Source organism: Hyperolius riggenbachi, chromosome 10, assembly GCF_040937935.1.
Source record: "Hyperolius riggenbachi isolate aHypRig1 chromosome 10, aHypRig1.pri, whole genome shotgun sequence".
NCBI lineage: Eukaryota > Metazoa > Chordata > Amphibia > Anura > Hyperoliidae > Hyperolius > Hyperolius riggenbachi.
The window spans coordinates 42,141,943-42,169,528 of NC_090655.1; the positions used below are offsets into that span (position 1 = coordinate 42,141,943).

General features: G+C 44.6%; 1 protein-coding gene across 5 annotated transcripts in view; it reads left to right on the forward strand.

The window, feature by feature from the left end:
- Positions 1-13,818, forward strand: part of CFAP46 (cilia and flagella associated protein 46) — a 287,892-nt gene extending 274,074 nt beyond the window's left edge. For all 5 annotated transcript variants that reach the window (XM_068256846.1, XM_068256850.1, XM_068256848.1 and 2 more), the window contains 7 exons: positions 3,543-3,578; positions 4,989-5,091; positions 6,349-6,461; positions 10,725-10,806; positions 11,673-11,809; positions 12,644-12,727; positions 13,637-13,818. In XM_068256846.1, the coding sequence (XP_068112947.1) occupies positions 3,543-3,578; positions 4,989-5,091; positions 6,349-6,461; positions 10,725-10,806; positions 11,673-11,809; positions 12,644-12,727; positions 13,637-13,761 (680 nt within the window). In that variant the 3' untranslated portion in view covers positions 13,762-13,818. The remainder of the gene's footprint in view (positions 1-3,542; positions 3,579-4,988; positions 5,092-6,348; positions 6,462-10,724; positions 10,807-11,672; positions 11,810-12,643; positions 12,728-13,636) is intronic.
- Positions 13,819-27,586: the final 13,768 nt, after the last annotated feature.

Here is a 27,586-nt window from a genome sequence, read left to right on the forward strand (position 1 = left end):
AAACTCTGGTGTCTTTGGGAGGGCAGGAATCTCTGGCTTCTCTGTAAGGATGGGGATCTCGGTCTTTTTTGGGAGGATAGGAATCTCTGGTGTTTTTGGGAGGACAGGAATATCTGGTGTCTCTGGAAGGATAGGGATCTCTGGCTTCTTTGGGAGGGCAGGAATCTCTCACTTCTCTGTAAGGATGGGGATCTCTGGCTTCTTTGGGAGGACAGGAATCTCTTGCTTCTCTGTAAGGATGGGGATCTCTGGCTTCTTTGGGAGGACATGAATCTCTGGCTTCTCTAGGAGGATATGAATCTCTGGCTTATTTGGGAGTGCAGGAATCTCTGGCTTCTCTTGGAGGATAGTAATCTCTGGGAGGACAGGAATATCTGGCTTCTTTGGGAAGTTAGGAATCCCTCGCTTCTCTGTAAGCATAGGGATCTTGGGCTTCTTTGGGAGAACAGAAATCTCTGGTGTCTATGTGAGGACAGGAATCTCTGGTGTCTATGGGAGGACAGGAATCTCTGGTGTCTATGGGAGGATAGGGATCTCTGGCTTCTTTGGGAGGGCAGGAATCTCTGGGCAGCTTTTCTGTAAGGATGGGGACCTCTCACTTCTTTGGGAGGGCAGGAATCTCTCGCTTCTCTGTAAGGATGAGGATCTCTGGCTTCTTTGGGAGGACAGGAATCTCTGGCTTCTCTCAAAGGATAGGAATCTCTGGCTTATTTGGGAGTACAGGAATCTCTGGCTTCTCTTGGAGGATAAGAATCTCTGGGAGGACATGAATCTCTGGCTTCCTTTGGAGATTAGGAATCTCTTGCTTCTCTGTAAGGATGGGGATCTCTGGCTTCTTTGGGAGAACTGGAATCTCTGGCTTCTTTGGAAGGACAGGAATCTCTGGCTTCTTTGGGAGGACAGAAATCTCTGGCTTCTTTGGCAGGACAGGAATCTCTGGCTTCTTTGGAAGGACATGAATCTCTGGCTTCTTTGGAAGGACAGGAATCTCTGGCTTCTTTGGGAGGACAGGAATCTCTGGCTTATTTGGGAGGACAGGAATCTCTGGCTTCTTTGGGAGGACAGGAATCTCTGGCTTCTTTGGGAGGACAGGAATCTCTGGCTTCTCTGTAAGGACAGGGATCTCTGGCTTCCTTGGTAGGACAGGAATCTATGGCTTCTTTGGGAGGATAGAAATCTCTGGCTTCTTTGGAAGGATAGGAATCTCTGACCTCTTTGGGGGGATAGACCTCTCTGTTTTTTTGGGGAGGTCAGGGATCTCTTACTTCTCTGGGAGGACAGGAATCTCTTACTTCTCTGGGAGGACAGGAATCTCTGGTAGAATGGTAATTTCTGGCTTCTCTAGTATGACATGGATCTTGGGCTTCTTTGTGTGGATAGGGTTTTCAGGCTTCTCCAGGCGGATAGAGATCTCTGTCTTCTCTAGCAGGATAGGGTTCTCTGGCTTCTTTGGGAGGATAGGGATCTCTGGCTTCTTTGGGAGGATAGGAATCTCTGGCTTCTCTGGAAGGATGGGGATCTCGGTCTTCTTTGGGAGGATAGGAATCTCTGGTGTTTTTGGGAGGACAGGAATATCTGGTGTCTCTGGAAGTATAGGGATCTCTGGCTTCTTTGGGATCGCAGGAATTTCTCACTTCTCTGTAAGGATGGGGATCTCTGGCTTCTTTGGAAGGACAGGAATCTCTTGCTTCTCTGTAAGGATGGGGATCTCTGGCTTCTTTGGGAGTACAGGAATCTCTGGCTTCTCTAGGAGGATAGGAATCTCTGGCTTATTTGGGAGTTCAGGAATCTCTGGCTTCTCTTGGAGGATAGGGATCTCTGGGAGGACAGGAATATCTGGCTTCTTTGGGAAGTTAGGAATCCCTCGCCTCTCTGTAAGCATTGGGCTTCTTTGGGAGAACAGAAATCTCTGGTGTCTATGTGAGGACAGGAATCTCTGGTGTCTATGGGAGGACAGGAATCTCTGGTGTCTATGGGAGGATAGGGATCTCTGGCTTCTTTGGGAGGGCAGGAATCTCTGGGCAGCTTCTCTGTAAGGATGGGGACCTCTCACTTCTTTGGGAGGGCAGGAATCTCTCGCTTCTCTGTAAGGATGAGGATCTCTGGCTTCTTTGGGAGGACAGGAATCTCTGGCTTCTCTCAAAGGATAGGAATCTCTGGCTTATTTGGGAGTACAGGAATCTCTGGCTTCTCTTGGAGGATAAGAATCTCTGGGAGGACATGAATCTCTGGCTTCCTTTGGAGATTAGGAATCTCTTGCTTCTCTGTAAGGATGGGGATCTCTGGCTTCTTTGGAAGAACTGGAATCTCTGGCTTCTTTGGAAGGACAGGAATCTCTGGCTTCTTTGGGAGGACAGAAATCTCTGGCTTCTTTGGCAGGACAGGAATCTCTGGCTTCTTTGGAAGGACATGAATCTCTGGCTTCTTTGGAAGGACAGGAATCTCTGGCTTCTTTTGGAGGACAGGAATCTCTGGCTTATTTGGGAGGATAGGAATCTCTGGCTTCTTTGGGAGGACAGGAATCTCTGGCTTCTCTGTAAGGACAGGAATCTCTGGCTTCTCTGTAAGGACAGGGATCTCTGGCTTCTTTGGTAGGACAGGAATCTATGGCTTCTTTGGGAGGATAGAAATCTCTGGCTTCTTTGGAAGGATAGGAATCTCTGGCCTCTTTGGGGGGATAGACCTCTCTGGCTTTTCTGGGAGGTCAGGGATCTCTTACTTCTCTGGGAGGACAGGAATCTCTGGGAGAATGGTAATCTCTGGCTTCTCTAGTATGACATGGATCTTGGGCTTCTCTGTGTGGATAGGGTTTTCAGGCTTCTCCAGGCGGATAGAGATCTCTGTCTTCTCTAGCAGGATAGGGATCTCTGGCTTCTTTGGGAGGATAGGGATCTCTGGCTTCTTTGGGAGGATAGGGATTTCTGGCTTCTTTGGGAGGATAGCGATCTCTGGCGTCTTTGGAAGGATAAGGTTCTTTGGCTTTTTTTGGGAGGACAGGAATCTCTGGCTTTTCTGTAAGGATGGGTATCTCTGGCTTATTTGGGAGGATAGAGATCTCTGTCTTCTCTAGCAGGAGATCTCTGCCTTCTTTGAGAGGATAGGAATCTCTAGGAGGATGTAGATTTTTGGTGCACCTAAGAGGTTTATGTTGTTGCTGGTGAATGGGTAGAGGTGTCTGATACCTCTGTTTCTAGCAAGAGACTGATCTCTAGCACCCTGGGGATGATAAGAATCTCATGTTTCCAAGACCTATGGAATTTGTGATGTTGTTGGGAAGATAAGGATCTCTAGCATCCTGTGGAGAATGGGAATCCTCAGTGCCATGGGGTGTGTTGGTAAGAAGGTAATATTATGAGGGCAACATGCTTTGAGTACATCACCATACATCTGTATCCAAGCTGATAATTATTGGTTGTGGGAGTCACTGATAACATACATATGACCTGGTTGGTTTTTTTTACAAATTAGATCTAAATAATATGATGCGCTAGACCATACTAGGGGCTAATATTGCCTTTTCACTCCTTAACAATATGTACCAGACATTGTGGATCCTTACAATGACATAAAAGAGCCAGGTAATAATGTGAACAGCAGACGTGTATCTTAAAGGGAACCTGACAAAAATATGAGTAATAATCAAAATATCCTTCTGATTTTGTGATATGACAGGGCAGTTCAGTGAGCAGCGGAAATCTGATTTATGCTGTGCTCACATGTGTTTACAAAGCAAGCTAACTATGACAGACTAGTGCAGTTTCTAGGAGAAAAAAAAAGTAAGTGAGGAAATGACATCAGTATTGGCTTCAGTCAGAGGGAATTAAGATGGCAAATGCCTGAAACCACATTTTTTTTTATTATATTATCCTCTATAATAATCCCTAACTGTCTCTGTTTAGCCTCCTCCTGGCCTTGTGTCCCTGTTTTTGCGCTACTACGCGTGTGTAGCCAACAGGAGGAGGATGGGGACAGAGGTGGGGAGCGCGGCCGTGCGTCCCAACGTCATAGCCTTAGCACCCGTTATCTAACGGCTGTCTAAATGACTAGTATTTTATTATAATTTACTATATAATGCAGAACTTAAAAATCAATATAATTTTGTTACTATGTAGCCTTTTGCCCAAGCTAATGACGCAAAGCCGCATATCTGATACTGATGAGCATGCAGAGCATGCCTATGTCTGCCCGACCCCCCTCTCCCCCCCCAGGACCAGGTGCCGATCTATTCGCACCACAAACAGCTGACCGCTCTGACAGGGAGAGAGAGCGGCAGCACTTCCAGTGCAGCCACGCAGAGCAGCCGCCGCCGAGTCACATGTGAGACATGTGAGAGAGATGCACGGCGGCGGCTGCTCTGCCGTGGTTGCGCTGGAAGTGCTGCCGCTCTCTCTCCCTGTCAGAGCGGTCAGCTGTTTGTGGTGCGAATAGATCGGCACCTGGTCCTGGGGGGGGAGAGGGGGGTCGGGCAGACATAGGCATGCTCTGCATGCTCATCAGTATCAGATATGCGGCTTTGCGTCATTAGCTTGGGCAAAAGGCTACATAGTAACAAAATTATATTGATTTTTAAGTTCTGCATTGGCTTTTTGGATCACTTTAATACTAAATAAAATATTGCTGTAGAGATTTAAATTTCACTTTGGGGGCTAACAGTTACTCTTTAAACTGTATCCTTGAAGTCAGCTGGAATGCAAAATGGCTGCGTTTCCCTAGAATCTCGGAACCTTTTCAAAAGTGACCTCATCATTACCAGAGTTCTCAAATGACTATGCGTCATTCTTCCTATCAGCTTTGTAAAACAGTGCAAATGATACTGCAATTATTTTCTATGGATTTATTAGGCGCTAATGTAGATAAATGTAAGGAAGACCTTCGTGATCTGTTGTTTATGTATTGTTTGTTCTGCACCTTGTAGATAAAAGATAATGCAAGCATGCCGCCTAACAGCTGAAAACACTCAATTTTCTATTCACTGTGTGTCTTTTCAGAGTCGTCCTGCCCAGCTTATAGAATGAATGAGATGCTCGTTAAGTATGGACAGCAATTTACGGCGTATTGGGAAGGAATCATCGGCAGCACGCGTGCGCCCAGGTTTGTTCTCTGGGCAGGATGCAGCAATTGGCCTTTTTTGTGTCGATACAAGCAAGTCAATGGGCTTCATTGTTCTATTTTCATTGTTTTAATGTTATTTGTTGCATTGACTTTTTCATAGTCAATATTGTGCAGTAAATCGGAGGGTGATACCAAGATTACCTAGACATATTTTTCTCAGGATTCCAAACAATAGACATTTCAAATTGTGACGCATCGCTGGCTGTGACGTTTAAAAGTTTTTCGTAATTAAAGAATGCCTGTACTTTTTATTTATTTATCTTTTTAAACAATGCAACTTACATTATTGTATCTCTTGAGTACATGGCAGAAAAGGAATACACTGCAATATGTGCTTACCCTTAAAGGGATACTGTAGGGGGGTCGGGGGAAAATGAGTTGAACTTACCCGGGGCTTCTAATGGTCCCCCGCAGACATCCTGTGCCCGCGCAGCAGCTCACCGATGCTCCGGCCCCGCCTCCGGTTCACTTCTGGAATTTCTGACTTTAAAGTCAGAAAACCACTGTGCCTGCGTTGCCATGTCCTCGCTCCTGCTGATGTCACCAGGAGTGTACTGCGCAGACACAGACCATACTGGGCCTGCGCTGTGCGCTCTTGATGACATCAGCGGGATCGAGGACACGGCAACGCAGGCGCAGTGGTTTTCAGACTTTAAAGTCTGGAATTCCAGAAGTGAACCGGAGGCGGGGCCGGAGCATCGGTGAGTGGCTGCGCCAACACAGGATGTCTGTGGGGGACCGTTAGAAGCCCCGGGTAAGTTCAACTCATTTTCCCCCGACCCCCCTACAGTATCCCTTTAAAGAGACTCTGTAACAACATTTTCTGCCTTATTTCTTCTATAAGTTTCTATACCTGTTCTAATGTGGTCTGGATTACTGCAGCCTTTTCTAGTTGCACTGTCTCTGTAATTTATCTAATCTTCTTCTCTTTGCCAATCACTAACTAATTTTACCACCTGCATGTAGTATGTGGGTCAACAGATATTGAATACCATAAGCAGATTGTGTAGGCAAAACCTCATACTACATGGAGGTGGTAAAGTTGGTCAGTGATTGGCCAATAATGATTGGAAGAGTATATCAGGCTGAAAAGTTATTTTAAACAGAAGAAGAAAAATGCTCTCTCTCCTAGGAGAAAACTTGGGAGAAAAGTGAATTGAATAGGGGCAATTGACCCTTTAAACCTTGTTGAATGAATGTATAATTGGGATGAAATGTTGGCTTTCTTCATTTCAGCCACGCAGACTGGGAGAACCTAATGACTGACTGCAGTGCATTCATTTTCTATGGTACGGAGAAACTGCTAGCTCACATCATGCTGGATAAAGTTCTCGCAATGGATTTATCAGGTGAGCATAAAATAAGTCATCTCTACACACCAGCCAGCAAGTCACAAGCCTTCCCCCTTTGAAAAGACAAGTTTACCCTACAGCAGATTAGGATAACTCCATCAGCGGTAAAATAAATCCCACTTTTGTCTTATAGCCTCACACATTAGAAATACCGTTACTGCACAGCCTAGTCTTACGGTGGCCACACACCATAACATTTTTGAAATATCTGTTTAAATTAAGAATTGCAATCAATTTCTCTGATTGTAACATTTCAAAAATGTGACCAATGTACCTCACAACTATGTTCAATCTTTCCTCAATTATGATAAGAATGATGGGAAACTATGAGAAAATTGCTCGGGTGTATATATTCATAAACTGGCAATCTACCACACACCATTCAATTTTCATAAAAATTGATCAGAAAATTCAGCACTCCCGATCAACTTTTATCGAATAAAAACGGGAAATCCGATCAGATTTCTTGCTCGAATGAAAAAAAAAGCTTTCGATTTTTTTCAGGAAATCTGATCTTATTTATCGAATTTCTGTAAAATTGGATCATTTTATTGTATCGTGTGTGGCCACCTTTCCTTTTTAGACCAGTCCCCCATCTTCTCTTTACATGGGTTCTCTTGTCTAATTAACCTCCCTGGAGTTCTATTAAGATCGCCAGGGCGGCTGCGGGAGGGTTTTTTTTTAATAAAAAAAAAACGATTCCCTGCAGCCAACTGAAAGTTGGCTGCATGAAAGCCCACTAGAGGGCGCTCCTAGTGCGTACTTCTGATCGCCGGAGGCGATCAGAAGTAACAAGGAAGGCCGCAATGAGCAGCCTTCCTTGTTTCCCTTTCCTCTTGACACTTCTTGACACCAGGAAATTGTATAGGGGAGGGTGGGGGCCTCTTGACACCAGGAAATTGTATAGGGGAGGGTGGGGGCCTCTTGACACCAGGAAATTGTATAGGGGAGTGAAGTCACTAGACACCAGTGAACTGTATATGGGAGGGAGGACCACTAGACACCAGGGGTTGGAGGGGGCTGTTGGACACCAGGGAACTTTATAAGGAAGAGAGGTGGCTACTAGATATTGAGGTTGACCCGTGATTAGTTCCCAGTATACAATTTTGGCCCATGTTTTGAGTTTGACTCCCCTGCTCTACATTGTAATCCTTCGGGCAGGGTCCTCCTCCTCCTCCTTATGTCTCCTACCTGTTCACACACCTCCATTACTGTACACGCATCCTCTGGATCTGAGTGAACTCTTGAGCGAACTCGACTTGCCTAATCCCCATGTTCCTATCCAGTGACTGACTAAGCATTGTCTTGTACTCATAGGGCCTGATTCACAAAGCGGTGCTAACAGTTAGCACGCTGGTGAAAAACTCAGTTTAGGCATAATAAGTTTAGGTGTGCTAAGTTTAGGTGTGATCAGTTTAGACGTGATCAGTTTATGCGTGATAAGTTTAAAGGAGTTCTTTCGCGAAAAAAGTAGGCAGTTAAAAAATGTGACAGATGACAGGTTTTGGGCCAGTCCATCTTTTTAAGGGGGATTCTCAGGGCTTTCTTTGTTTTCAACAGCATTTCCTGAACAACAGTTGCAAAATTTAACTGACATAATAGTGGACAAGTGATTAGGGAGGCCGGCTGGTATCTTGCTATTTTGGCAGTTAAACTGTTGTTCAGGAAATGCTGTTGAAAACAAAGAAAGCCCTGAGAATCCCCCTTAAAAAGATGGACTGGCCCAAAACCTGTCATCTGTCACATTTTTTAACTGCCTACTTTTTTTGCGAAAGAACCCCTTTAAGCACCAACTGGGTTAGCACCGCAGTGCACAGCTGATCAAAAGTTTTGCGCTACCAAAGTCTGGTGCACTTCGCATAGAGTTTAATGGCGCTGCTTTGCGTGCGGGACTTTGCGCGCGATCTAAACTTATCTAAACTTATCACGCCTAAACTTATCACGCCTAAACTGGCTTTTCACCAGCGTGGTGCAATGGTTATCACGCCTAAAGTCTCTAACTGGGTTAGCACCACTTTGTGAATCGAGCCAATACTGTACTGCATGATCTGGTTTGCATGTATTCCTGTATTGTCTAATTGCTGTATGTCACCGGTAAATATTGTCTGTAACCTAAAATAATGTCCAGTGCTGTGTAATATGTTGTCGCTTTATAAATACTATAAATAAATAAAATACACATACTGCTTACTGACTCCATAACCCCCATCATTTCCTATCTAGACCTTATCCGGTATATTATACATTATTATTAGATTAACACTGAACTGCTGTATCAGTGGGTTATTTGTGATAAGTTTATATATTTTCCTTAGTCATTATGTAACCACTTATACTAGCATATTCTGGATGCCTGCACTGGCAGCCTCCATATTTTTCTTGTACAGGGATACTACTAGGACATAGATAAAGATCTGAAAGTGAAGCTTGCTGAAATGAGTTACAGCAGATTCTCCGCACACTATGGTTACTTATGGGATAGATCAAATTAGGAAGCCTGTCCTTTCCTTACCCTACTTGGTCATTGATCTAGATCTGGGCAGTTTCACCATTTCATTTAAACGTGTTGAGGGATATGAAGGCAACCTGTGAGAATCTGCTCAGCTGCCTGTGCAGACAGGCAGCTTTTTGACCACTGTTCAGGTCTGCATTCTGCAGGTCTCTTTAAGAGAGACTTTTTGTCAGTATTGCAGCTTGCTGCTGAGGAATTTGCATACATTCGTTATGCGAATCCCCTACCTGCCTCCTGTGATGACTGGCAGTATAAAGGTTGGGATTACCCACCGTCCTTGGCTGGTCATTCCTTCAGGGTTTGTAGTAAACACTCCTAGAGAGTGTCAGCCATGCTACTTCTTGTTGAAGTTATCTTAGAGTAATTCCTGGAAAACTGCACTAGGCAGGTTTCCTTAGTGCAGTTAGGATTGCTTATCTGTTTGTTTGTTCTGTTGCGATTGTCCTGTCCCAGCATTGGTCGACAGGAAATGGTTCTGATGTCTGTTCTTGGAGTATAGCTGGTGCAGCGGTTGCTACCAGCTATCTCTTCTGATCTGTCTCCTTGGATCGCGCTAGCCACTTTCCGCTAGTGCTGTGGATCCTTCTGTTCTGCTACTCTGTACTTGGATCGCGCTAGTCACTTTCGCTAGTGCTGTGGATCCTTCTGTTCTGCTACTCTGTACCTGGATCGCGCTAGTCACTTTCGCTAGTGCTGTGGATCCTTCTGTTCTGCTACTCTGTCTACCTGGATCACACTCGCCTTGAGCTAGTGCTGTGGATCCTTCTGATCTGTCTTCCTGGACCGCACTAACCGCTAGCGGTAGCGGCTGTGGATCTTTCTGATCTGTGTTTCTGCTTGGATCACACTTGCTCTGACGGAAGAGCAGTGGATCCTTTCTGCCTAGTTCCTGTTTCACGTTGGTCTGTCTTGTCTGATACGACGCTTGCTGTAGGCTCGGTGAGGTAACCGTTAAGCAAGCGCTCGCGTTCTCTGTTTCGTGTTTGTCTGTCTTTGGTGAGTTAGGCGTGCTTGTCTCTGTTGTGCGTAACACGCGGAGACCGCGCACGAACGCGTGCACTGTTGCGAATGAGTGCTGTGTTCGCGTTCAGCTAGCGTTTGTTATTTTCCTTATCTTTCTCTTTGTATGATTTGCTGTGCCTTTGCTACCCTGGTGCTCTGTCCTGCTCAGTCTTGTGTCGCTATTGGCAATCGCCATTCTTGCGATTGTGTTTCCTACTTCGTTTCCGCCATTGTGTGTTCGCCGTTGCTTTGTGGCGACTAGTTTGGTGGGCACACATTGGTTCTGTCCTTTTGCTCTGTTCCCTGTGGGCTATCCAGCCCTGCCTAATTGTACCTTGTCCTGGATCTGTACAATTCCCATTTGGCATCTGTGGCTGTGCAGCGGCTGTGTTCGCCTGCACTCCACAGCGCCATCTGCCGGTGGGAATTGCCCTCTGCGGGTGCATAGCACCTAGCCTGGGTGTCCTCAATTATACGCTTGTGGAGGAAATCCGCCGCGTCAGCGCACGTTTGGTGCCCTGACCATGGAGACTATTCCACATTCGTTACACAGCCATGTTTGTTTTGTTTTAAAACACGTCCCTGTATGCCTGGCTGGCAAGGTAACCATCCGTCCCGGAAACTCTCTGAGTTAAGGTGGTTAACACTGGTTGTTGATTTACATCATATCATGTGCTGCTAACTCATAATAGTGCATACTTTAGTCTAAATTTAGCGAATGTTCTTATACGTAATATCTTTTTTAGAATGTCAGCTAATGATTCTGATAGATCTGGTGCGGACGAGTCACAGCTTTTCAAGGCAATCAACAATTGATGTACAGAAGAGGTGAGAAAACTGTTAAATACCGTACTTATAGTATGGTTTATTACTGCCACAATGAACAGTAATGACACTCAGTAGATTAAAAATGCATTTCACTGCATTTATATTCTAAAAGAAAATAATACTACTACAACTTACTAGCCATACATGGCAAGTAAGTGACTACACCCTGGTATCTACCAAATACTCCCCTAACCAATCAAATTAATGGAGCCATTGCACTGCTATGCAGCCTTTGATTCCTGCCACTCCACACCTCTTCCACATGACAAACATGAATTACTCTATAGATGAATTTGTTGGTCAATCAACCATGTATGAGATCAATACATCACTAGGAAATCAGATCAGATTGATTACTCTGGACAGAATCTGGTGGGTTTTTAGTGATTCTTACCACCAACAGATAAACAACACCACACTTATTAGAGCTAAGGTCCAATGCATCAATTAGGTCTGGGACCTACACATAAAACGTGTCTCAATGGGCTAGATTACCAATAAACACACCACAAGAAAAGATGCCCAATCTAAAGACTATTGTAATTAAGTCACAACTCATCACAGCTTAGTGTAAAGCAATAAAATATATTTATTGAGGTCTTTTGGATAAGTGTAATACATTTTTTTTTAGGGTCTCAGGAACACTTTAACCAACTCTGTTCACAATTTGTGTTCTTATTGGTTTGTGTCCTTACAAAGGATACTTCACTGTACTCCCTGTATTTGGTGATGATGTCACTGGAACAAAAGGACAGAATAGCAACTGACAAAGCTTCTATCCTTCCCGATGCCAATGTGATAAAGAAAGGATTTGACTGAAATAGTCACACTAACTCACAATGTTGTTTTGTTGCTGTTTTGTTCAGTAAAAGCCTCTTATCTCTGGAGAGACCAGTGGAGACGGCCCTCCTGCTGAGCGTGGTTGGCGTTCACTCGGTTATGCTTAACCAATGGCACACGACTGCAGAGCAGAATGCCGGCACACTGGACTGCCTTACTGACTGTGAGTAGCAATATGATCTCTCTATTACCACAATCTATATATCAAGTGAAAACCTCTGCCTTGTTTTGCATTATCTTCCCCTATTATGATCACCTTGAAAAGGGTAAATATCCAGACAGAGCATTGCAAATCTCAGGTTCTGTTGGTGCGCCTCAACCCGCCTCACCACCTGGTTCATGCCAGCCAAGAAGAGGCGACCTTTGTTGTGAGATGTACTCTTCAGTTTGTCTGGCATTCATGGATCTGTGGCTGCAAAGACGTGGTAGTGATAGGTTTTATATACAGCAGAATAACCAGTTTCGGCTTCGGTGATGATCGCCTGATAGATGTGCTTGCAGGTTGCTCCAGCAACTGGCACAAACTTTGTTTTCTGCTGAGATCACGCAGCTGTGACTTTTGGGAAACCAAAATATAATTTAGATTTGTTTTTTATCTCAAACATAAAAGGGAGGGAAGCAGAGGAATTAAAATCTTCAACTTGCCCATACCCTTTAAGTAATTACAATAAGTAGCAGTTGTCAACACGGGATGTGTGTAACAAGAGGGGAAAGAATCTCTTTACGACTTAAGAGGATCCTCTTTTGAAGTGGATTAGTGCCTTGTGACTTAGTAAGTGGGCCAGGACAGCGTGCTTTGTCTGCCATCTCTGGACAATGGGCTTATGCATGCGAAGGCCGTAGTGTACCAGCCTGACAACAGAGGCCCATCTTTTCTGTCTGCCTCTGAAAGTGATAACATCGAGAGGAAATGGGCATAAAACTAGTCCAGTAATGTTTTTTCCTGGCAGTAAAATGACATTAAACCTGTCGCATGTTCTGCTATATAACAATACAGATCTATTATACCTTGGCAAGACCACTGGGCAGACGGTACACAGCCAGCGAAAGTTCAAGAGTGACTCGGAGGTAACAGGGAATGGTACGTATTATTGTAAATGCGTCACATCTGTGGTCATTTCTGAATACTTTCACGCTTGCTTATTGCACTGTCTGCCTAAAGCCCTACGGTAGTCAGACAACAAAGATGAAATACATGTGTCAACCACAGCTAGAGATCATGGAGCCCATAGCATAATTTTGATTGCCTCCCCCCCCCCCCCCCCCCTCCCAAAACAAATTTAAGGCGCTTTTGTACCCCCTGGCATAAGATGCCACCTACCCTTCTACTGCTTGTGATGTCTTCAGGTCATGACTGAAGTATTTTAATGCCTGCCACATCTTCCCCAATGCCTTCTCTTGATTCTGTCGTTCATGGCAATCCCAATAACTCAACCTCTGCAGGCACTTATACATGTTCTAGTGTTCCTTCAATGGCTTCAGTTACCATTCATGGACGTCTCCTTGCCTGTAGGTAAGTTGGCTTTCCTGGGACAAGTGCTTCTATTTGCTTCTAACTGTGGACACCAGCGATGATGATGGATGGTCGATCACACACCTAATCTGCTGATTATGTTCTGGGGTGCAGAAGTTACCTTGATTGGTCATCATTGTTAACCCACCCCACCCCGTGTTCCAAAACTTGATTTACCACCTTTTTAGAAGAGTTCCCCCTTTTCAGACTAAATGTTTCAATGCAGAAGTGTATGTATTTATGTATATGGAATGATGTGCATATATCAGTCTGCTACCAAAAGTGAGTTTTCCATGAAAGAGCAAAAGTTCTAAGCTGCTAAAATGAGCTTGTTTCCTTGTTTTTCTGAATAAATTCCTCCGTTTTTAGCCACAACACAGAATTGGTATTGTGTGGTGATTGTGGTGTTCTTGCAGCAGAAATCTAAGCTTTTTGTATTCTATTTTATTAGATTATGACTGTTGTGTTTTTCCATAGAAGGTGATGTTTCTGAAGAGGCAGACGGAAAGCTCTCGAGTCCCCGTAATTTCCTGTTATCTGCTGGGGATCCATGTTCTTATATTTACGCTCTGTATGGCCTTCCCAATATGGTGGTTATGTGAGATTTCTTCTGGTTTGTGTGTGTCAATTACAATCAAATAAAATCTGAGTTTGGGTAATACTTGTTCTTGGTGCCTTATTACTGAAAAGTCAAATTATGGCTGATCATTAAAGACATCAAGGCATGGAAACCTTGGCCTGCTTTGATCCAGAGTGGTGTGTAGAGAAGTTTGCAGGCTTCACTTAATGCGTTTTTTTTATTAATATGTTTCCCAGTTTGTTTCGGTTGTAATGATTGGTTCTAAAAAAAAACAACTCCTTAAAACGGACCCAGAGTATAAATTCCAAAGTGCAAAGTGAGCCAGAATGACACTTACTATGACTGTTCATCCATTGCAGCAGCAGGTGAGCTCTGTATTACACTCCTTTACGGTAACCCCGAGTCAGGATTGGGGCTGTAAATTTGCAGCTCAGAGTGGTAACTCCGAGCCTAACTCGTGGTAGCCGCCACCTCACTCGACGAAAGCCAGCAATCTTACTATAGGGTTACATCACCACCCCAAGGACGGAGGGAGAACTGCATCACTGGATCTCAGGAAGGTGAGTAAGTGCAGGGGCCGATGATTATTTTTGTATGATGCATGTTTTATTTTCTTGCTTGTAGGGTCTAAAAGCTAATTTAAAACATTTACCACTTTTAAACCCTAAAATATGGAGGTTACGCAGGAGGAAAGCACTGCAGCAGCTCTGGCATGCACCATAGTGCGTCTGTCACTGCGAATACTCTAGTTGGCACAACACTCCTCTTCTCTTTACCCCTCCTCTCTTTGATTGACTGGCTCAGTGGCACACAGAACTGTCAGGTTTTGGTCCAGTCCATCTCCTCATGGGGGATTCTCGGGTTTTCTTCTGTTTTCAAGAGAGTATGGCCCAAAACCTGTTGGTTCTGTCAGATTTTAACTGCCTACTTTTTCGTGATAGTGGTCCTTGACAAGCTCTTGACAGAGCAGAAAACTGCCTTGCCAGTTATTCAGGGGGGGGGGGGGGGGGGGGTAGTGGGTAACCAACAAAACCTGTATTTGCTGGCACAAAACGTCGTTTTTTTAAACCTGTATTCATGCTACTCTATTATAACTTCTAGGGACTGTGCTGACAGTGTTGAATTTATTTTAACTCTTAAGGGTCCAAATGCAGTTCTTTTTTTCTTCTGAGTTTTCTCGTAGGAGATAATCTTTCATCTTCTATTTAGAATAACTTTTCAGCAGTTTGCAATTTAAAAAGTACCAAAAAGTAGGTGAAGCAGTACTTGCAAAACTATTTTAAGTGTTTTCTTACTTGCTGGTGGCTTAAAAGGCATTTTATCGACAAGTTTGAAAACATCACTAAGGTAGAAGAAAACTCAGGAGAAAGAAATGACTTGCATATGGGCCAAGTACTGCTTTAGGGTGCATACACAAACACAGTTTGGGCCAAATGTGTGTCGCCCACTGTGGGGCCCCAAAGCTGTATAGGTGCATCACTTGGCAACAGGCAAGCGATGCGCTCTGTCTCTATGCAGGAGGGACAGCGGCATGAGGTATGAGTGACGGAGGGAACATTGGACTTGGCCGCCAATTGTTGCTTAAAAGACCAGCATACAAGATCATTAAGGGACCTCAATGGACCTCAGGGGTCACCTGTGCTAATACTAGGCAGTCTTGCCTGAGATGGCCCCGCCAGGCTGTCTCGGCCTAGAACACTCTTAGCAAAAGTATGAGCCTTTAGAATGAAGCTTATTAAATAACCAGATAAGACTTCTCCCATTTAACACAAAATAACCATACAAAAACAAATACAAATAATAAAAATAAATATAACCCAAGAAGATTAATAGCCTCTCTCTTTGAAAGAGAACACAGGATGTTAGATGTAATGGGAGAGGACTTTGAAGTTGCAGTGAAGGATGACTGGAGGGAAATGCAATTAAAAATTATTCACAGTCTATATATCCCCATTAAAGGTTCATATATATATATATATATATATATATTATATTCCAAGCCCATCCTCCAAGTATCTGAAACAGGGCAGGGCCGAGGCAGAGGCGAGAGAGGTTCCAGCCTCAGGGCGCAGTGTATGAGGGGGCGCCCAACTCACTCAGCTATCATTCCCCTATTGTGTTTGAAACAGAGATAAATAAGAAAAGGGGATACATGGCAGTGACTGCAATCCTGATAATTAGAGTTTAAGGGTTTGGGGGCCGTAGGGCACCTCTTAGTCTAATAGCAATCAGTGTGTGACAACTGGGGTGGGAGGGATGGAGGGGCGCACTTTGGTGTCTCAGCCTTGGGTGCTGGAGGACCTTGTCCCAGCTCTGATCTGAAATGTCAGGATGATTCTCCTGATCTGAACCTATGGCTATGCCCGGTGATTCAATCCTTTTTGGATCAGGTACTGGATCTTTTTTAAACTGTCACTTGGGTAGAAAGGCAGAGGGAGCTTCTACTCTGTTTCATAGTCTGTCCCTGGATGATACAGATGATGCTCCAGCAAACGATGACAACATTTGAACTACTGCTCTACTTAGTCACAAAAAGCAGCGTCAAAACACTAATTGGATGATGGCCCCCATCTTACTCTGGTCCATAGCTTACTACACCCATCTTTTCCACATGGAGAAGTTCAATTTAGAAAAACACAACTATAAGTCCATGCAAAACATTTTTAAGACGTGGCGGGTCTATGTGGAGACACATTTAATAGGGAACAAATTATTGGTCTTATGTAACCGTTGAAGTAGACAGAGTGGTGTCTCAAACATAAAATTGGAGGGTATTTAGGTATCCTGAAGATTTGAGTAGGCAATGGGAGAGGGTGTGAGGAAGAGACATGGCACAAGGGTAAAACTGTTACAGTGGGATGCAAAAGTTTGGGCAATTTCGTTAATCGTCATGATTTTCCTGTATAAATCGTTGGTTGTTATAATAAGAAATGTCAGTTCAATATATCATATAGGAGACGCACACAGTGATATTTGAGAAGTGAAATTAAGTTTATTGGATTTACAAAAAGTGTGCAATAATTGTTTAAGCAAAATTAGGCAGGTGCATAAATTTGGGCACCACAAAAAAGAAATGAAATCAATATTTAGTAAATCCTCCTTTTTCAGAAATTACAGCCTCTAAACGCTTCCTGTAGGTTGCAATGAGAGTCTGGATTCTGCTTGAAGGTATTATGGACCATTTCTATTTACAAAACATCTCTAGTTCATTCAGGTTTGATGGCTTCCGAGCATGGACAGCTCACACCAAAGGTAACCTTAAAGGACTTACGAGCCGAAATGTAAAAAAAAAGTTCAGTACCTGTAGCCAATTTAAATGCAGTCTGCACAGACGCAAATGCGGCTGTGCAGCTCTCTATTATTGAGCCGCATCGCATGACGACCGAAACTACCCGCGATTGTATGCAATGCGGTGCGAAAAATGCACCGCTGCAATGCGGCTAGTGGAAATGGGCCTAAACTGTTGCACATCTGATGAAACTGTGGCTCTGTATTGTACTACTACTGTGGACAGATATGTGTTTATTGCATAATGTATACATACTTGTTGGTGATTTGGCATTGCAACAATAAAAAAATATGATGAAAAAAAAGAGAACAATGCCCTGTTCCATGTTCTTATCCGTTACAAAAGAAAAGAACAGAATGAGAAAGAAGAATGAGAAGGAGAAAAAGGTCACAGAGATTTAAAAAAAGGAAGGGGGAGGGGACATTAGACTGTTTTCATTTTTAGCAAGAATTGTTTGTGACAAGACAGTAGGGCCAAGTATGGGATATTAATTGAAGCAATGTGTGTAATGTGCTCAAAGCAAAATATCTTGGCACAAAACTACATTTTAATTGTAATAATGATCTAATAAAGGGACTTTGTCGGCTGAAAATAACTTTTACTTTCAAAATCAAATTGTGATATTATTATCCCTGTAAAAGTACAGCCAGCCACAGTTTACGTGTTTTTACTATTGAACGGGTTTTCCCAGCTTGCAGCACTATATGCAGTTCACTTTGTTTAAACTTTAAAGGAAACTTAAAGTGGAATGAATATAGAAGATGCCATTGCTGACTTCCTATAAAAAAAACTATACAGTGTTCCTGGGTGCAATCAAGGGGGTTCTAAGTATAACATACAGTCCTCATGCTATATACATACTAAATTTCACATCCTTACTATGCATATATGCTCCTTACGCATATAATGGGCTGCTGAAAGAGAAAGGGAGCTTGGGCAATCTAGTCAGGTTCCCTGGCCCTGCCTGTCCTTTGCTAATATAAACCTTCAACAGCTCATAGATACTGGACATAAGGGCGTACATCAAAAAAGGGCGTCGGGAAAAAAGGGTGCGTGGTGTAAACGATAAGCAGTATTATCATTTATAAAAAATATTGTGTAGAATTTCGTTTACAAATAGTGTTTTAAGAATTTATAAATCATTAAATAATGTGTATGAAATCGGCAATTCTTAAAACGTTAATCTTCCCTGTTTCTAAACTGAAACTTATAATTACATTTGTTAAAAAACAGTAATATTTGTTTAAACATTATAATTATATATTGTTATGGATAATCTTGATTTATCGTTTATTATTATAATAATAAAATGTGAAAATATTGTTTATAACAATGATATTAATATAAGTACATTCATAATAACTGTTGATTAGTATAATTAAAATTGTACTAAAACTATACCTAACCCTACTCTCACACAGAACCCTCCCTGTACCTATCCCTAACCCCTAGACCCCCTGGTGGTGCCTAAACCTAAGACCCCCCTGGTGGTGCCTAAACCTAAGACCCCCCTGGTGGTGCCTAAACCTAAGACCCCCCTGGTGGTGCCTAAACCTAAGACCCCCCTGGTGGTGCCTAAACCTAAGACCCCCCTGGTAGTGCCTAAACCTAACACCCCCCTGGTGGTGCCTAAAACTAACCATCCCAAAGCCCTCCCTGTACCTATCCCTAACCCCTAGCCCCCTGGGGGTGCCTAAACCTAAGACCCCCCCTGGTGGTGCCTAAACCTAAGACCCCCTATGGATAATAATGTTGTACAAACATTAATAAATAAAAAAATGTAAATAACAAAAATTTAAATCATTTTTTTTGGGTGGATAATAATGTTTTAGAAATGTTTTACAAATAGTGATTGTAAAAAATATATTACAATTTACGTTACGTACTGATCGCTTTATTTTGTGAATAATAATGTTTTACAAACAGTAAGGGTTAAAATGTTAAATCATGTTTTAATTAAACAGGATAAATATGTTTAGTATCTTTATAAACTTTATTCGTCACGGGCTCATTTTGTAAAGTTAAATCATCACAAGCACAGTTATAAAACCTTAAAAATCTCCGGGCGCCGTTTGTAAAACGTTAATAATCTCCGGCGCCTTTTTTTCCCTGTTCGGCACACATTAAAGAGTAACTGTCAGGCTGCAGAAGCTAATTTAAACCTCTATTCTCCTGTGTTAAACAGTTTATTAATGCCCCAGAGGCAAGAAAGGCCACTGTAATACATGGCCCACCCTGTTTGGTGAGTTTCGATCACAAAGGGTGCCTTGGTGGAGGTGTAGCTGATTGTAGCAACATATTGAAGAAGAAAGTCGTATGATGGACAAGGAGAGCGCTTAGCTGATTTAGAGTGGAGTTTAGAAGGAAGCCCAAAAGCAATTAGTGAAGATAAAAATCTCAGTTACCTTTGATGTGTGCTTATCAGCAAGTCTGTTATTCTTAAGAAGACGCAAGCCGCATATTACTGCAAAGCATTCTGGGGCTCTCCCCTCGGCTGCTAATGAGACGTTACAGCAGCTTGTAATCGCGTAGCACTGATAAATCTCGGGCAGACTACACTGCAGGAGTCAGCTATTGTTCCTAGCCACATGGCTCATTAATATTCACTGCACACTGTGTTGTTCAAGTAGGAGCTTATCTGTGATCAGGAAGCAGGCAGGACATGACAACACATTTGACAGAAAAACATGGAGCCTGCCATGAGCTGTCAGGAGCATCTATCTCTGCATATACTATATACAAATTCTGTGAAATCCAAACGTGGACAGTGAAATGCATATGTAATGTAAGTACAGCCAATCTTTAGCTACTGATATATGTGTTTATTTTCTCTGAGACCTTATACCTAACAGCTCCTCTTTAAACAATATTTATAATGGGAGTGAATGGGGCGCCCTTTTTGTCCACTTGTCTCATGCGCCCAAATCTCCTGCTTCCCTAATAAGGCACCATAACAAAATGCACTATTCACTGTCCCAGTGCTCTGACTGGAGCTATTTTCTGCTATATACATGCTATTTACTGTACACAGGATGTGATCTGATTTACATTGGATAAATCTGTATGTCTGTGATGGAGGGTATATATTGTTGTGAATGGAACGGTAAACTTTTGTTTCCCCTGATAAAGCCTGTAAACTGACAAAATATGTTGGGATAGCCTTAGCTTTGTACTGCATATAATGGCGATGGTATTAATATAAGACAAGGTTTCTGCTGAAGACTGATCTAATATTTACTGGTACAAGGTGGCAAACTAAGTAAACTGTCGATAACAGGAAGGTATTGATTGATTTTCCTGATCTGCCACTAATCTTAAGCCTCATACACATGTACAAGGACTGTCAACCTGCAGAGATTAGGATTCAGTCTCTTGGTCGACAGAGCGGGGCCAAGGCTGTACAGGTTCCAGGCTAGCAATTCCTTGTTACTTTGGAAGGAGGACAGACGGAGAAGTGCACAAGGTGCATCACAGAGGGGGTGGATTGACCAGGCAAAACAAAGCCGTTGTCCAGGGCTCAGCCAAGGCGACTCGCCAGGTGGATCACTTGCTGATGCTCCAAGGTGGATAGGGGTAGCTGTACACACACTAGATTCTCTGAAACTTCCTAACGGCCATGTCACGCCAATTGGCGTGAACGCGGCGGCAGCCCCGGGACCGCCTAACGCCAATTGGCATCAAGTCCTGGGGCGGGGTTTTGCAGTAGATCCGCTCCGTCATCAGTCTCCCAGCTGTGATCTGTTAGACATCAAAACCATCTATTTACACTGTAAAGCACTGCGACCTAAGGCACCTACTGGGGACAGCCGTGTGACATGGCTGTCCCCTCTGGAGGCACAAAAGTGATTGGCTGTCATAGTCTGATGCCTATGACAGCCGATCGTTCTGATCGGCTGGCGGGGGAAGGGAGAGGCGGGTATAAAAAAAAAAGTAATATTTATTAAAATATTGTATAGCGGTTGGCTGCCACGCACCTAGCAACCAATCGCTGTATGGGTATGATGCCTGTCACATGACAGGAGCCGTATGGTGATTTCCTGCACAGAAGAGTGGAATGAAGAAGACCTGTCCCACCACCGGAAGCAGATAATCTATAATACTCTGCTGGCAGGAGTGGGATCTTTGCTGAGGGTCCTGGTATTATTATTATTATTATTATTTATTGTATTTATAAAGCGCCAACATATTACGCAGCGCTGAACATTAATTTAGGTTACAGACAATATTTAGGGGTGACATACAGCAATATGACAATACAGGAATACAAGAAAACCAGATCACACAGCACAGTATTAGTACAAGGTAATGCTTAGTCACTGGATGAAGCATGGAGATTAGGCAAGTTAGGTTCACTCAAATGCATGGCATGGGTTCACAGTAATGGAGGTGCCAGATCAGGTAGGACACAAAAGGAGGAGGACCCTGCCCAAAGGCTTACAATCTAGAGGGAGAGGTAAGGACACGAATGGTAGGGGACCAGAGTTCAGCTGTAGGTTTAGAGCACTTGTGAGGGGTAGTAGGCCAGAGTGAAAAGGTGAGTTTTGAGGGCTTTCTTGAAGATGTTGAAGGAGGGGGCTGCCCTAATGGGTGGAGGTAGGGAGTTCCATAGTGTTGGAGCAGCTCTTGAGAAGTCCTGGAGGCGTGCATGGGACTGGGTGATGCGGGGGGTGGTTAGGCGAAGTTCATTGGAAGAGCGGAGTGAGCGGCTAGGTGTGTACCTCTGAGTAAGATCGGAAATGTAGGTTGGACAGGTTTTGTGGACAGATTTGTAGGTCAGACACAGTATCTTGAATCTGATTGTGGACTGGATAGGAAGCCAGTGGAGGGATTCTAGGAGGGGATCTGCCGTGGTGGAGCGATGGGAGCAGTGGATAATTCTGGCTGCCGCATTCATGATGGACTGCAGTGGGGCTGTTCGGGTCATAGGGAGACCAGACAGCAGGGCATTGCAGTAGTCAAGGCGGGAAATTATGAGGGCATGGATGAGGAGTTTGGTGGTGGCAGAGGTCAGGAAAGGGCGAATCTTACAGATGTTACGAAGGTGGAAGTTGCAGGACTTTGTGAGGTTTTGGATGTGGGAAGTGAAGGAGAGTGTGGAGTCCAGGGTGACACCCAGACAGCGGGCTTGAGAGGTAGGGCGAATGGTAGTGTGGTTAACAGTGACATGCACATCTGGGAGGTTCGTGGATGGCCGGGGTGGGAAGATCATAAATTCCGTTTTGTCTAGATTTAGTTTCAGGAACCTAGCAGACATCCAGGAGGAGATGGCGGATAGGCAGGAGGAGACCTTGTCCATGGTAGTGGTGGATATGTCAGGGGTGTGGAGGTAGATCTGGGTGTCATCTGCATACAGATGGTAGTTAAAACCCATGGAGAAGATAACCTTGGTAGTTAGATTTCAGCAGATCCAGGGCCGTAACTACTATCAAAACTGAATTTGCTGCGTGGCTTTGGAATCAATGGCTATCCAGTCAAAATCCAATGGGGAAGGGATAGATTAGCTTTAATAGGTAAATGGTAGTAACAGAGGCGCCAAATAGAATAAAATAATTAAAAACTGCTTAAAAGGAGGGCGGTAGGTGGAACCACTCTCAGGTACACAATGACCAGCCAATAAGCTGTTAAACAGTAACAGTGATATTTATTGTAAGCTCTCCAGGTATGCAACGCGTTTCACGGGTCAACAGCCTGCTTCATCAGGCAATCAAGATTGGAGATACACAGTGCTGAGTCAATCAATGAGCCAAGCACCTCTTGGGCTTGGCATTTTGGGCTATCATCGACAGGTAGTTATCAGCAAACACAAGCTCATTGCATGATCACGCCACTTTTTACTCAGATCCAGGCAATGATCACCAGACCGCCAGGATAATCTGTACAGCACACAACGTGACCCGCCTTGGATAGCATCTGATCAAGTTCATTCACTTTACAAAGTATTGAAGAAGACGTGTTTGGCCAGCTCATAGCCGGCTAATTGGTCCCCTGTGCTTGTGACTGCTGGAGAACCCTCATCAGCATCTCCCTGCAGTCAGATCAATGTAGTATAACACATGATATAATCTTCTGTCCATAAAGCCTTCTTTGCCCTTTGTCTCTTCCACTTCATAACATAAAAGTGCTCATGAGGTATAATGATGGTTTAAGCGCTGTTAAATCCAAACCTTTGACTCCTTTGTGAATTAGGCCTGTGTGTGGGAGACACATGATAGAGATAAAAGGTATTACCAGAGGAGTTGAGCTGTTTTCTTCCTTCTCCTTGTGCCGTTTCAACATATCTTTCAAATCAGATTTGCAGTTCGCTTGCCAACTGTACTTATTTTAAACAAAAAAGAGACTTCGGTAAGAGCTCAGGAGGCTCTTAGAACATCTTCTTAGGAGGTGCTTTGTGTTTTTATCTCGCAAAAAGTTCTCTGCTTATTAACAAAATAAGTACGCTTGGAAGCATGCGTTAAAGTGGGCTTGTAAACCTCTTTCATTCAAGATGCTGTGATAGTAAAGGTGCCCATACATCAATCAACTTGGTGGCCAATCGACCATCCAATTTAATAATTATTTATTTGGATTAGGATCGATACCACTAATGCTACATACACACTTGAAAGATAAATAAAAGATATCAGACCAATTTTACCCCCTTCCATGTAGTATGAGAGCCATACTCTACACAGTCTATTCTATGGAGCTGAACTCCCCATCAGACAGAAATCTTTGCAAGATGCTGCACACAAAGATGCTGTTCACATGCAACAGATCAGTATCTGCAAAAGATACATTCCTGCAAAATGCATTCATAGTCTATGATATCTGCAGATCCTCATACACACCTTGTTTAACAGACATTCATCTGCAGATCAGATCCACCAGGATGGATTTTCAGATCTGCAGATGATTGTCAGATATGCAGATGAATGTCAGTTAAACAAGGTGTGTATGAGATCTGCAGATATCATAGACTATGAATGCATTTTGCAGGAATGGATCTTTGGCAGATACTGATCTGTTGCATGTGTACAGCATCTTTGTGTGCAGCATCTTGCAAAGATTTCTATCTGATGGGGAGTTCAGCTCAATAGAATAGGCTGTGTAGGTATGGCTCTCATACTACATGGTAGGTGGTAAAGCTGGTCTAAGATCTTTCATTTATCTTTCAAGTGTGTACACACCATAAGTGCATGTCCGACTGACGATGTGACCAATCGATGATGCCTGATTGGCAATGCAGCGAATTTGGGGCTGAGGATGTTGATCGGACGTGCCGCAAAATGTCGGGCCGCCGTGGTCGATTGGGTGCTCCTTCACACACTACATTGCCAGGCACCCAAGTTACTCCGGCAACCACGTGGGGCATGTGTATAGATGGAGGATGGAGACTAGAACCAGCAGCGGACATGGACAGGTAATGTATGCATGGACACTGGGCCCCAGGGGCGGGGCATATTGAACATTAGGGGTACAACATTGGGCCGGCAATGCGGTGTCACAAGTCCGATTCACAATTGATTATAGCATGGAATCTTTGGGAATCGGCCTGCGGTTAATGCAGCCAAGAGATCTGTCTCTAATCAGATTAGATCAGAGAGAGATATGTATCGTGATCAAATCTGACAATCATCACTAGATGTAACATAACAGTACATCTGCGCAATCTTATAGTCCCTAAATTACCCCTTTTCAAAAATTGCATATGGATAGAATCTAATCATTTTACAAGGTATTGAAAAAGACTTGTTTGCAGGCTTGTAACAAAAGCCCCCGAGACCCCTGCCTTTACGGTTGAGCCAGGGGTGAAGGGGTCCTGGAGTGCAGAGCATATACAGTGGAGCTTCATACTGTGCCTCATTCCAGTAGCGAGACAGGTTGTCTTCACTTCCTCTTAAGTGTAATCACCATGCAGGCCAATCCCCTTGCGACTCCGATGTCTGTCACAAGACATGTAGAGTTGGGAGCTGCAGAGTGATTGGCTGCCCAGCGGCTACACTGAGGAGGAAGTGAAGAATAACTCTCCTGCTGCCGAAACGATGTACAGTATGAAGCCCTGCTGCGGTTGCCCCACAAGATCGAGAGGAAAGGGCAAAGGGAGGAGAGTTTGTGGCAGTACACACAAGGCATCATAAAATACCCTGACCTGCATGCTTGGTGGTCTGTCGCGAAAAGTATTAGAGGCAGAGGATCAGTAGGACAGCCAGGCAATTTGCACTTTTTAACCACCTAAAGACCTCTCCACGGCAATTGGCGTGGACGCAGCAGCAGCCCCAGGACCACCTAACACCGATCGGCATGCAGTCCTGGGGGCGAAGTTAGCAGGGAATCGCGTACGCTCATGTGCACTCATCCCTGCTTGAATGACGGCCCCGCTCCGTCATCAGCCTCCCAGCGGCGATCGCCGCTAGGAGACTGTTAGACGGTGAAACCACCGTCTAATAACAGTGTACATCGCTGCGATCTAAGGCAGAGCTGTCCCCCTGGGAGACACTGCAGTGATCAGCTGTCATAGGCTGAAGTTTATGACAGCTGATCACGGTGATTGGCTGGCGGGTGGAGGGAGGGAGGGCTGGGCAATTTTTTTTTTTTTTTTTAAAGTCACATTTATTTATAGACTAATGAAATAAATATTTATAAAAAAATAAACATTAGGGGAGCGATCAGACCCCACCAACAGAAAGTTCTGTTGGTGGGGAGAAAAGGGAGTTGGAATCACTTGTGTGCTGAGTTGAACGGCCCTGCAGCAAGGCCTTAAAGCTGCAGTGACCTATTTAATTAAAAATGGCCTGGTCTTTAGGGGGGTTTAAGCCCGTGGTCCTCAAGTGGTTAAAACAGGGCTGCCCAATAGGTCAATCACGATCTACCGGTAGATCAGTACCTCATGGCCGCATCCCATTAAATTTTGCGGCCGGCAGCTGTACAACGCTGCCATCAGGTTCTGCTGCTGGCCGCTGGCCTCGATCGTGGCCAATCAGGGGAGGAGAGAGGCGCGGCTGAGAAGCCTCTGCCGTGACGCAGTATCACGGCTGGGGGCGGCGCTGAAAGCAACACTTCCGCCTCCACTCACGCCACTCGCCGGTGCACTCCCTCAGTCGCCGGATTGCACATCTGCCTTCCAGGCAGCCGCGGTTGAAGGAGTGGAGACCAGGACAAGCCGCAGACATCACTGCTGGAGCTGGAGGGAGGTAAGTGATAGCTAGCACCCAGGCACCTATACCTAGCTACCTATACTAAAGGAACATATACCTAGCTAACCTACACTGAAGGCACCTATACCTAACTACCTATACTAAAGCACATATACCTAGCTAACCTATACTGAAGGCACCTATACCTAGCTATCTATACTGGAGGCACCTATGCTTAGCTACCTATACTGGGGGCACCTATGCCTGGCTACCTATACGGGGAGGGGGGTAAGCTTAGCATTTGAAATGTTGGTAGATCTCCCGGACTCTGTGAATTTTAAACTAGCGCGCAAGCCGAAAAATTGTGGGCACCCCTGGTTTAACCACTTAAGGACCGCGGTGTTAAACCCCCCTGGTGACCAGGCCATGGAAGGAGCACATAGTGTTGGTGATAGGTCATGTGAGTAGAGTGGCTGGGAGCACATAGTGGTGGTGATAGGTCATGTGAGCAGAGTGGCGGGGAGCACATAGTGGTGGTGATAGGTCATGTGAGCAGAGCGGAGGGAGCACATAGTAATGGTGATAGGTCAGGTGAGCAGAGTGGAGGGAGCACATAGTGGTGGTGATAGGTCATGTGAGCAGAGTGGAGGGAGCACATAGTGATGGTGATAGGTCAGGTGAGCAGAGTGGAGGGAGCACATAGTGATGGTGATAGGTCAGGTGAGCAGAGTGGAGGGAGCACATAGTGGTGGTGATAGGTCATGTGAGCAGTGTGGAGGAAGCACATAGTGGTGGTGATAGGTCAGTTGAGCAGAGTGGAGGGAGCACATAGTGATGGTGATAGGTCAGGGGAGCAGAGTGGAGGGAGCACATAGTGGTGGTGATAGATCAGGTGAGCAGAGTGGTGGGGAGCACATAGTGTTGGTGATAGATCACGTGAGCAGAGTGGCGGGGAGCACATAGTGGTGGTGATAGGTCAGATGAGCAGAGTGGCGGGGAGAACATAGTGGTGGTGATAGGTCAGATGAGCAGAGTGGCGGGGAGCACATAGTGATGGTGATAGGTCATGTGAGCAGTGTGGATGTGGTGATAGGTCAGGTGAGCAGAGTGGAGGGAGCACATAGTGGTGGTGATAGGTCAGGGGAGCAGAGTGGAGGGAGCACATAGTAGTGGTGATAGGTCAGGTGAGCAGAGTGGAGGGAGCACATAGTGGTGGTGATAGGGTGGTGATAGGTCAGGTGAGCAGAGTGGCAGGGAGCACATAGTGATGGTGATAGGTCATGTGAGCAGAGTGGAGGAAGCACATAGTGGTGGTGATAGGTCAGGTGAGCAGAGTGGCGAGGAGCACATAGTAGTGGTGATAGGTCAGGTGAGCAGGGCGGAGGGAACACGTGGTGGTGATAGGTCAGGTGAGCAAAGTGGCAGGGAGCACATAGTGGTGATGG